Source organism: Octopus bimaculoides, chromosome 6 (genome assembly GCF_001194135.2).
Source record: "Octopus bimaculoides isolate UCB-OBI-ISO-001 chromosome 6, ASM119413v2, whole genome shotgun sequence".
Lineage (NCBI taxonomy): Eukaryota > Metazoa > Mollusca > Cephalopoda > Octopoda > Octopodidae > Octopus > Octopus bimaculoides.
In genome coordinates this window covers 24,942,919-24,956,000 of record NC_068986.1, presented here as the reverse complement: position 1 = coordinate 24,956,000, position 13,082 = coordinate 24,942,919, and the positions used below count along the sequence as shown (strand labels likewise).

At 35.7% G+C, this 13,082-nt stretch overlaps 1 protein-coding gene across 1 annotated transcript in view; it reads left to right on the top strand.

Moving 5' to 3' along the window:
• Window positions 1–13,076, top strand: part of LOC106869484 (beta-1,4-galactosyltransferase galt-1) — a 67,703-nt gene extending 54,627 nt beyond the window's left edge. Inside the window, exon 2 of the mRNA XM_014915242.2 lies at window positions 11,987–13,076. Coding sequence (XP_014770728.1) covers window positions 11,987–12,929 — 943 coding nt within the window. The 3' untranslated portion in view covers window positions 12,930–13,076. The remainder of the gene's footprint in view (window positions 1–11,986) is intronic.
• The last annotated feature ends 6 nt before the right edge of the window (window positions 13,077–13,082 follow it).

The window sequence follows — 13,082 nt, the reverse complement described above, 5'->3', positions numbered from 1 at the left end:
GAGAGAAGCCCGTCGTATATATATATATATATATATATATAATAGAGTTATTAATATTTCTAAGTCTCTCTAAAGGAGACTACGGCAGCGGTACTGGAAATTAATAGTTATCGCCAAGCCAACATGGCAGTCCCAAAATTAGGACGAAAGCTGCCGTGAATTAGCTCCAAGAAGCCATCGCCTCTAGCTAGCTATGTGACACACGAAACCTGTGTCCTTTATAACCTTCGAACAGGGGAGGTCAGCAGTTTCCCCTTGCTGGTTTGGCATCTGCAGACTAGTTTCAGGGTGTTGCCCCTTGTCAATGCAGAGCAGCCAAGCTCCAGCCATATATAACAAGGATATATAACAAGGATATATAACAAGGATAGACAAAGGGATTAAGTCGATCCCACTGCGTAACTGATACTTAATTTATCGATCCCGAAAAGATGAAAGGCAAAGTCGACCTCGGCGGAATTGGAACTCAGAACATAAAGACAGACGAAATACCGCTAAGCATTCTGCCCGATGTGCTAACGTTTCTGCCAGCTTACCGCCCCATTCTTTACACGAATGTTAAATTTTGATTTCCATAGAAAGAAAAAAACATTATTCGAAACAGAATAATATTTTATCGACAGAAAAATATTAGATTTCATTCAAATGTAGAAATTCAAAATACGGAGATGTTTGGTCGTGTCCCTGACCATATATGTATGTATGTATGTATGTATGTATGTATGTATGTATGTATGTATGTATGTAGGTATGCATGTATGCATGCATGTATGTATGTATGTATGTATGTATGTATGTATGTATGTATGTATGTGTGTATGTGTGTGTGTATGTATACATGTATGTATGTATGTTTGTGCATGTATGTATCATATATATGACAAGCATTATATATATATATATATATATATATATATATATATATATATATACATATACACACACACATACACGCACATACATACATATATTTATTCATTTATAGATCTTCATTTATGTGTGTATGTATATATACATATATATTTCAATATATCAATATATCGATGTATATATATTTCTATATATTTATCATAATTATCTACCTATCTCTCCCCGTCCCTCTCTCTGTATAACTTTGCATAATATTATTATAACTTCAATATAAATATGTATAAATCTTTATATTTATCTCTTTCTCCCCCCATATATATATATATACATTCATATACATATATACACACACATATATATGCATATATATATATAAACACATATATGTATATATATGTATATATATATGTATATATATATCAATATATGTATATATATTGATATCTTTACATTTACATATTCATGTATATATTCATTTATCTATATACATTGATATAAATTTTCATCTTGAAATACATTTGTACACACACACACACACACACACACACACACACATACACATACATACATATACACACATACACACATAATAAAAAATAGACGAATGAGTTATCTGGCATTGCTACAGTTGTTTCACTAGAAATCTTTATTGTACTACAAGAATAATCTTTTCTATTCTAGGCACAAGGCCCGAAAGTTTTGGGGAGGTGGCCAGTCGATTAGATCGACTCCAGTACGCAAATGTTATTTAATTTATCGACCCCCAAAAGGATGAAAAGCAAAATCGACCTCTGCGGAATTTGAACTCAAAACATAAAAACAGACGAAATACCGCTAAGCATTTCGCCCGGCCTGCTAACGTTTCTGCCAGCTCGCCGCCCTTGTGATAGAAGCATAACACATTTGGTTAGATTGCGTAATAAGTCGCATAACTCCCAACGCATCATGCTACCAAATAAAACAAGTAAATATTGTCTTGGTTATTGAACAGATCAACAAGTGAAATTTTAAATCAGAATTACCAATAGCTGATAAATTTAACGTGGCCATATCTCGAGGGGTGGATAGCGGAATATGCTTGTAAATATAAGGAATAAATATAAGGAGTTAAACGTGTTAATATCCTAAAGATGTTAATAAGTCTAGTGACCTTGTCTCCAAAGGATAATAGTGGCAGAACTTTCTTGAATACAGCAGATATTAGATGCCAAGTAAAACATTTGACCGTATCAAATGCATTTGCCGACGCTGCTCTAAAAACCATTTATTGTACTATATTGCAGTCAGCCTTCATTTTTCATTCACTCGACTAAGCTTGATAAAAGTCTTCCGAATTAATAGAACATTAGCATAATCTAATGGAGATTCAGCCAACCATAAAGCCGCGAAAATCTAACCAATTGTATTATACTTACGTCACAAGGCGGAGAGCTGGCAGAATCCGTAGCGTGCTGGACGAAATGCGTAGCAGTATTTCGCCCATCGCTACGCTTTGAGTTCAAATTCCACCGAGGTCGACTTTGCCTTTCGGGGTCGATAAATTAAGTAGCAGTTGCATACTGGGGTCGATCTAATCGACTGGGCCCCTCTTCAAAATTTCAAACCTTTTGCCTATAGTAGAAAGGATTATACTTATGTCACGCTAAAGACACTGAATGAAATAATTGTAGCAATACCAACTAAGCCATTCGTCTGTTTTATTATGTTTTTGTGCCACGCTCAAGTTTCCATTCGTGGCTGGATAATTCTGGATACTTTTGGGTACGACTGTATTTGTGGATTGTGGAACAATAGTGAACTTCCCTCTTCGATGTATGTTGTGCTAAGATAATGAATTAGTTAAGTCTTATTTGCCTTATTCTGTCGAGCCGATTTGAGGCGTGCTTCACTTTGATATGCCTTTATCTTTTATGGATATCATTTAATCTAGACTGTGTGTGTGTGTGTGTGTGTGTGTGTGTATGTACTTATGAGCACACACATTTGTCGCGAGAAATAATGGTAAACATTTGATGTAGTACCGATCATATTTTCTTTAAGGTGATTCATCGAAATACTTATCTATTTAATTTCTCACAAGAGATCAGTGTCATAAACCGCAGTTTATGTATAATATTCCATAATTAGGTATTGAAGTCTTATGTGAGTTCTACTTCGATGAAATTGAGTTAAGATATCATTTGTGACGGTCATGTTAATCTCTGTGCAAGAAAGTTAATGTCCTTAAGAATCTCATTAAATCTAGTTGTGATTGTCCCTAAGATTCTCGTTAAACAATTTACGAGGTATTCACGAAGTTAATTTTAACGCGGTTGATATAACACCAACCGTTTCGGTGCGTTTGACTAGCCCGGTTCAGTTTGTATTTATTCCAATGTGTTGTATGCTAACAGGCTAGAGCAAAGTACATTCTTCGGACTTCTTGGTGAAGTGGAATAAAATAGATCAAATTTTATCCCCGTGAGAGAGAACTATAAATCTTTGTCTTAGTGATGTGGGTAATTTAATAAAGATATTTTTCGTACAAGAGACTAATGTTACAAACCCAAAGTATGTATGGTTATTAATAATTATTTGTTGAGATTAGATATAAGTTATACTTTAAGATGACTTGGGAAGTAATTGTCGAGTTTACGCAGGTTCTATTGCATTACACAAAACAAAGGCACACATACAAATGCACAAAATTTATGTACATGTATTCGTGTACATATAAATGGATCTATCTATCTATCTATCTATCTATCTATCTATCTATCTATCTATCTATCTATCTGTCTATCTGTCTGTCTGTCTGTCTGTCTGTCTGTCTGTCTGTCTGTCTCTCTATCTATCTATCTACCCATCTATACATAAACAAATATTAATATGTATTATATTATGTTTTATGCACATTTACATTTGAATGTATGAAGGTTATATAATGCCATGCTTTTGTCGAATGAGACAAAATTAGTATGTTATATCGGTATATCGTGTCAGTGAAATATTTTCCTTTTTTTTTTGAGATTTTCGGCTGATATGCCGCATCTCTTACATTACAATACATTTCCAAAAATTATCATTTATTGGTCATACGGACATGAATAAGCTTATAAAACACTTCAAAATATCCTTCATATTTGCATATTCCTATCATTAAAAAAGCAATCATACGCACGGAATTTGAAATTAGAAAGTGGTAATTTGAAATTTAAGGTTATTATTATTATTATTATTATTATTATTATTATCATTATTATTATTATGATTGTTATTAATATTATTACGAAGCATGACCTAGTGGTTCGCGAGATCGTGGTTTCAATTCCTAGACCGGGTGGTGCGTTGTGTTCTTGAGTAAAACACATCATCTCGCACTGCTCTGCGATTACTTCGAAACCTGATACGTGGTACACTGTGCACCTATTCAGGCAACGCCGATTTGATGGATTGAGTGAGCGACACGAACATTTGATTACTATAAACAAATCCTTTGTGCAGGCCGTTCGGCAAAAGCTGAACGCTATTAAGTCGTCTTCGACGGGAGAGTCTATCATCACGAAAGCCAGACTGGGAGAACAAGACGATCGGATAGCGCAGACGCCGTAGCCATCGTCATCATTCGTTGTTGAGGTGCTGAGTTCATGTTCTGAGCTTCCGAATCACGTTATGGTACACGTCTGAGGAATACTCAGTCACCTGCTCACTAAATCAATGAGTAGGTAGATTAGTTTGATCGAACAGCTGAATCCTCATCGTGGATACCAACGGAGGTCCGTTTACCTAAGTACGTCATTGCTGGTGTATGTTGATGTAGGGAATGTGAAAGGGACTTTGGTTAAAAATTATTAGCGATGGGAACAATATTAATACCAAACGGTAATCTTTATATCCCGCTTCACATGGATGCCGTGTTAGAACACCGTAAACTGTGTTATTAGCGTTGATAGGTCCTCAATGGTGCTTGGTGCAGAAAAGCACACATCTAGATCGTAGCAGACGAAATTCGTCTACCAAGGTCGCCGGAATTCACATATCATGTGATTTCGGTCTTTTGGATGACAGCAGCGAGAAGCAGCAGGCAGAGCATACAAGTCAAATCTCGCTGCTAAGATATATTGAATATCAGCATCTTTTCAGACGCTGATGTCGCAAATAGCCAGCAGGCTTATCAAAAATTAATTAATTAATTAATTATGTGTAGTGTATGCCTGTATGTGTATACATATGTTTGTATGGGAAAACCTATTACATATGTGTGTTTCTGCGATATATGTTTGTGTATGTGTGTCTCTGCATTGTATTGGTGTGTGTCTGAGTATTGTGTGTGTGTGTGTGTGTGTGTGTGTGTGTGTGTGTGTGTGTGTGTGTGTGTGTGTGTGTGTGTATGTATGTATTGGGTTGGTCAAAAAGTCCGTTCGGTTTTTTTAACCGAAAATAAGACAAGTTTTAAACACGAAGCGATTTATTCAATCAATGGCATGATTACCATTTCGTTCCAGTATCTTCTGCCATTTTATGGGCAGATCTATTATACCATACTCAAAGAATTTCCTCTCAAAAAACTCTTCTAGGTGAATTTTTATAGCCTCTTTAGAGTTTAGGCTCTGTCCATTCAATGAATTCTGAAAAGACCGAAACAGGTGGAAATCTGAAGATGCAAGCTCGGGCGAATATGGAGGGTGTGGCAAAACTTCCCAGTCAAACCCCAGTACTTTCTACCGCATCTGCAAAAAAGTGTGAGGTCTGGCATTCTCGTGACGAAAGACAGTATCCGTACAATTACCAAGTTCTGGACGACGCTTCTAAAGGGATCGCTGCCCTTAATTTGTCTAGCTGATCACAGAACACAAGATAGATGATTCTGTTCGTAGGGAGAAGCTTGTAAAAGACAACACCCTTCCAATCGCACCAAATTGAAAACATAGCCTTCTTTGGTTGAAGTACTGCTTTGGAAGTTGTTTGTGGTGGTTCGCTGCACTTCCTCTCATGATCATTTGCGTTTCACATTGTTATAAAGGGTTCATTTTTCGTCCTCTGTTACCATTCTCTTCAAAACAGGATCGATTTTTCTCACGTTTTTGCAACGAATCCCAGATTGAAATCCGTTGGGCGAGGTTATCCTCATTCAACTGATGTGGGACCAAAATTTCGAGCCTGCTGACGTAAACTAGTTGATGCAGATGGTTTTTCAACACTTGATTTGGATATTTGGAGAATATCTGCGATCATCTTGGTTGCATGATAAGAGTTCGTGTCGCTGTTAATCTTATTTGGCCGACCAAAGCAAGATCCATCTTGAATCGAAAAATTCCCCGATCAAAATCTTGTCAAACAACTTCTAGCAAACATTTTCTATAACAACATTCTCTCCGTACACAGCACATATCTTCCTGCAGGGTTCCACCGCTTTCTTGCCTTTTTTAAGATAAAAAAAAAAGCATGAGCAGTCGCTAATGTTTGTTTTTGTTCTCCATTTTCATGAGTGGATGCCATCTCACCCTCCATAATAAGCAAATACATCAGGGAATCGGTTTAGCGGCGGACTACTCGATCGTCAGTAGGTAGTCCATGGATCACAAGGTTACCAGTAACAGAATTCTATTAAACTGTAATATAATTAGTCTTGACCTGACATATACCATTCTTAATAACGTAAATTGCGTAAATTATTGCATAAATTATTAGCTACGGGAGCGAGTACCATAAGACAAGTGTCAAACTCGTAGTAAGACAATCTGTGAGTCGGACTCAGCTTGCATTCGAATATAGACCATTTCTTTTATGCTGCTAACGTTTTTGAAAAAGGCATGAACGTCTTCTAATCTTATTATCCTCTTTTATAAATGTGTGACTGTGCGTACCTAAGTAAGAAATCAATATCTAATTGGAGATCGGCCAATTTCTGATGGATTGATGTTAAAGAATTAACCCAGTTATTTAGATCTTCATGTAGTCCTACAGATTTTCAATTTAAGCAATTTATTTTAAATGAGCTGGAATTATTCCAGTTTGATACTGTTCGCTTTATATTAGATTTGTGTCTTTTTCTTTATCAATCCTTTCAGAAACAAAGATTATGGGTTTTTGTATTTTATATTGCCTTTTCAGAAAGTTTCAACTTCCGTAATTGAAAGTTGTCTGATTTTGAATTGTTGTCTTATTTTATTTAAATTCTATTTCATTTTGAATTCTATTTTGTTGTAGAAATGCTTTTTGTTCTAGTCCGAAATATTTTGTTCTGTCAAAAAATTTAATGTATTTTATCAGTATTTCTCATTGGTTGAGCTTTTATGTGAATTAAATAACACAAGACGCCATTCGTATGAAGAAACAACAGCAGCAGCAACTACAACAAAAAATAACAACAATAGTTAAGTTATTTTTAACTTAATGCAGGGAGCTTCAAAATACTAATCAGAAATAAATACGTGGTGGAAGAAAAACAAAATAATTAAAAAATAAAATAAAATAAATAAGTCAATGATGAATATTATTTTCATTTTCCCGACAAGTTTAGTCGTCAAACGTGTTTCGGTATTATTCTGATCTCGTCCGTTAGAGATAACCTTCACTGTTACAGATAAATCGTAAAGAAAAACAGACAAGATTGCATATTTATTGGCATAGGCATATAGGAATGTTTAGAGATTATATAGGACAAATTCCCCATTCGTAAGAGAAGCGAAACAAAAGTCTGTGTTAACGTATTACACACACGATATTTGTCCGTTACTAGATATCAGTAAAGGCTAAATTATGATGAGGAGGAGGTAAAAATTAGACGGAGACTTTCCAGAAAAATTCAAACAATATCATAGTGGCTGCGCAAAAGCAGTGTTGCGAGTATGCAGACATTTAGATCAGTTCAAATGTTTGAGACATTTTGACTCGTGCAAAGGCCGTGTTCATTGCTGTTTGCCGTTCAGAACACTTCTCACTCTAGGTAATAGGTGTTGAAAACCACCAACAGTTATTTCAAGGCGCCCTCTAGCGGAATAATCGGTGAATGTATTTCTAGCTTCTTGTTTAACGTGAGCACCGTGTACCGCAAGAGAGATAACCCTGAAATATCTATCATTGAATAATAACAATTTACCCTCTCTTCTGTAGCTAACTTTTAATGCGTCTTGTATTTTACCTTTTATATGAATTATTTACTTTATAATCTCTCATATTCCTATTGAGATGCTTGCTTGCCTCTTATTTTATTTTTGTCTTACTGATCATAAGGCCCCTTAAGGAATTGAGTAGTATAATCAGTACGCTACTTTAAGAGCTATAATATCTCTGGAGAGTTTTTAAATTTCTAAGTAATCATTTCAATAGAAGAATCTTCGTTTCTACTTTTTTTTTTCTCTCCATTTCCTAGCACTTCGTTTTCTTATAATAATATACCAACTGCAGCAGAGTATACTTGTTTAGCTAATGCAGTTATGGGATTAAGCTTCATTTTCAACGAGACTTTGAACGATACATTGCATTTTTCTACTGCTCATTATAGGAGATTATTATTGAGGTTCATATGTTTCTTATGTCAGAGTGCTTTCCTTCACTAAGTTTACTTTAGCTTTATTTAATCTTATCTCAGTTCTAAAAAAAAACCCAACAAAAACGAAAACGAAAACAAAAACGAACAAAAAAGTAAATAAAACAAAACGAAACAATCAGTTATTTGTTGCTTGTATCCAAGAAACCCATTTTAAAAATTGTCTAATTCAATACTCCCCGACACTACCATTTCACAGCATCTTTCCTTGGTTGGTTTAATCAAATTCAGCAGATCAACATTTTTAGATACCATTTAATTTCATTTGCCTCTTGGAAAATTTTCATTCGCAGTGTGGTAAGAAGTTTGCTTCTTAACTACATGGTTCCGGGTTCAATCTCCACAGCGAGCAGCTGCTATACCGTAGGCCCGGGCCGACCAAACACTTGTGAGTGGATTTGGTAGATGGAAATCTGAGAAAGGCTCGTTGTGTATATGCATATGTATATATATATATATAAAAAGGAGCACTCCGTCAGTTACGATGACGCGGGTCCCAGCTGATACGATCAACGGAATAGCTTGCTCGTGAAATTAATGTGCAAGTGGCTGACCACTCCACAGACACGTGTACCTCTAACGTAGTTAGCCGCAGTCTAATGACTGAATCATGTAAAAAAATAAAACGTACTAGCAATAGTAATGGATTTACTGTGATTTGAAGGCCACTGTTTGCTGTTACACACACACACACACACACACACACACACACACACACACACACACACACACACACACACACACACACACACACACACACACACACACACACACACACACACACACACACACACACTCTCTCTCTCTGTGTCTAACACCTACTCTTTCCCTCATGCATACACACATATGCACTTATTCACAATCTCCGTCACATGCACAAACATCCATAGAGATACAGAGAAGGGCCGGTTATACAAACGCTGATCATATATAGTCACCGACTCTGTGTTCTGCCATAGGCCCTGCACTTTTACATGGCTTAGTCATTTAACTGGAGACAAGTAGGAAAGGTTAGAACAGCTTGCTATTGCTATAAGCAGAAACACTGAAAATTGACAAGTATGGCAAGTAGTTCGGTTACTTGAAGCTTTGAGTTTGTCTCAGAGTGTCGCCTGGAGAGATAACTTCATTGTTCAACCCGCTGACCAGCGTTCCTTAATCGTTTCTGTCGGCGTTAATACTGGATTCAAACTCTGGTTTTGATTAAAGAGTTTGTAACTAAGGTGGTGCGTAAACAGTTCATTCCAAACTTAAGTCATGACAACCAGGTAACAAACACCAGGTGTGTATTACCCCAGATTAGTGTTTCTCACCCTTTTCACCCTTGCGTAAACCTTACAATAAATTACATGTCTTAAGGAACCACTTCGCAAAAAAATTATATACTATAACTTTCTCATATTTTCATCGTAGTTCACGTGGTAAATATATTCGTTATATTTTTTAAATAACAGAATAGATTAAGTAGGATGATTCTATATTACAATATTACAATAACCAATAATGTGTTGTGCATGTTATGTAGACAGCTGCATGTGTGTGCGTGCGTGTGTGTGAGTATATATATATATATATATATATATATATATATATATGCAGATGTTTGTAAGCCTATGGATATGAAAGTAAACAGATCAACATACAGACGGATAGGTACATAGGTTATATGAACAGACAAGCACACATACACACACACACATACACACACAGAGTCAGACATGCACACACAAGGAGACAGAGGTACACACACACGTATACAAACACACACACAGACACACACACACACACATACATAAAAAACACACAAACACTGACACGCAAACACATGAATATGCAGAATACATACAGACAAATGTACACATACATACATAAATACATGCATACACACACATGCATGCATACTTACATACATACATACATGCATATGCACACACACACACAAACACACACACACACACACACACACGCACACACACTAACCCCCACACATGCGTACAAACAAACAAAAAGGAACGCAGTGTGTATTGAAAAGGTTGCAAGACAACGAAAATTTCAGAAAACAAAGAAAAGGAAATAAGTGGAAATTTTACCGTGGAAATCTTCCCTTTTCTGTTGTTCCTGTTTTTCAAAGGGCCAGCCTTGTCAAACACAGTGTCAAGCTGAATCTCCCCGAGAACTACTTTAAAGGTACTCGTGTCTGCGGAGTGCTCAGCCACTTACACGTTAATTTCACGAGCAGGCTGTTCCGTTGATCTGATCAACTGGAACCCTCAACGTCGTAACCGACGGAGTGCCATATGTTAACACGCATGCAGCGGCGAAGATCATTGACAAATGTATATCTATCGTCTATGCTAGGATGATAAATGTAGTCATTTACTTGACTTTCAAACGTATTTATCAAAGGGTGACCATCCCCAGAGACAGAGTGAGAAAAAAATTAATAAAAACGAAATTAATTAGAACTCAGAATAGAAAGAGGATTGCAGTGTTGGCTCATAGACAGAATAGTTTCCACAGTGCTTACTACGTATTTGTAGTCGATTATTATTGTCCATCCAAGTAGATAATCGTGTTGTGGACTCTTTTAATGTGGAACGATTGGTGCATAAAATCACATGCAGCTCTTTATTGGAAATAAATTAGTTTCGAATTGATTGATATATCAGTTGACGATTCCCCTAGGTTACATTTTTATTATTTTTAACCAGTTAATCGAAAATAAACAGAAACTAATCTAGACTGAATTCTAGTGCAAACCTGTTAACTCCCTAACGACTCACTTTATAATCTGATCTGATACTGTATTTAACGAAATACTTTCCTGCGCTTGTTATATCAGGTCAGGTCAAACGACTGCCTTCATCTTTGACCTAAGTTAGTGAAAACAATTCGGCTTTGTCTACGTTTTACTATCTTAATTTACTGAGGTATTTGCTTCGATCTACTTTAGCACATACACACAGCTTATTAAGAATTTCATGATTTTAATTTAAACCAATCATCGCGAAATGGTTACTTAGCTCCAGGCCTGCCCTAATCAAGTCTCATTTTAAATATAGGCATTCAGGCCTTGATGTTCTTGTCTCTGTTTATACCTATTTTTATTAAAATACTCTGCCTTGACTTAACTAATTTAGAAAATCATGGAAAATTTTATAAAATTTCCGTTATTAAGCTGCTGTTTTAAACAAATCAGAATGAAATTTTGATGGAAGGTTTGAATTTACATAATTTTAAAACAGAAAATTTGTATTATAGATACAGTGTGGTTCCAGGTAGATTTGAATAACAAGAGTTAAGGAGTAATGTATCCAAGATTATATTATCTTAGAAACGCAAAGCTCTTTGATGGAGAATTTGACTACTGTCTCATTTAGGTCGGACGGTCGCATATACGCTTCGTACTTTGGCTCTTATCATTTGATATTCACAACTATTTGGATTTTAATTCTTATTGTCTTTGATAACATTTTACTTCCCCTGTAATTACTTCATTCCATATGTTCATTATATTTAATTAATATTGCATTTATTCTTTTCTTTGTGTACTTTATTGTATATATATTTCTCTTTATTTTTTAGATTTGCTGCCTGTTACTTCCTCTGTCCACTACACCAATTTAAAGTGAATGAGCCACCAGTCAGTGTTTCAATTGTCTTAAAGAAGAAATGCCAGCAACCTAGAAATCACATTTTGGTTACACCAAATTCTGTAGCTAGAAAAACAGGCAAGAAAAACTTTACTGTTTGCCTCAGTCCTTTGCACTCCAACTATGATCGTATGGACGAATTGGTCGAATGGATGGAAATCAACAAGATATTTGGTGCCGATTATTTCATCTTCTACAACTACAGTATTGGTCAAAATGTAACTGCAATTATAAAAAAATACGCAGAAGAAGGTTTGTCAGAGACAGTTGAATGGAAAATACCATTTAAAACTGGAGGTGGATCAGAAATTCATTATTTTGGTCAGCTCGCTGCTATAAATGACTGTCTTTATAGAAATATGTACAGGACTAAATTTATCGTGTTTATTGATGCAGATGAAATCATAGTTCCGAAAAAGCATCGGGACTGGATGACTTTCATTGATAGTTTGAAACACGCAACAAATATAGGTGCATATATTTTCAGGTGTACTTTTTTTCGTAAAGAATGGGAAGATACGAAAGAAAATTTCACCGGGAGAGACTTAGCTGAAAAATATAATATAATATCTTTGTTGAAACTAGATCGAGAGCCGAAAATACATCCTGTGTATATTCGTTCAAAAACTATTGTTAATCCTTTGAAAGTCGAAACAGTGGGAATTCATAATATTTGGACTTTTCGGACTGGATATGTTGCTTCCGAAATCGGTCTTTCACAAGGGTTGGTACATCACTATCGCAATTGGCAAAATCCCAAAGACAAACAAAAAGTGCACGATCATTCAATACTTGCTTATAAGGATAGCATTATAAAAAGAATTACAGAAAGGTGGAAAATTCTTGAAGAGGTTTTGCAAGAAGTGAAGCAATAATTTTTTAAAGTAGGTAGATTCTTTCAAGATCTCAACATTCCAGTAAATTATTCATAAGAAACATACTCATTCTTCACATAGCTATCCTGCAGCACCACATAAATAGTATGACAAGGGGTATTGGATATTAGCGTAGCTTTTAGTTAGTAAAGG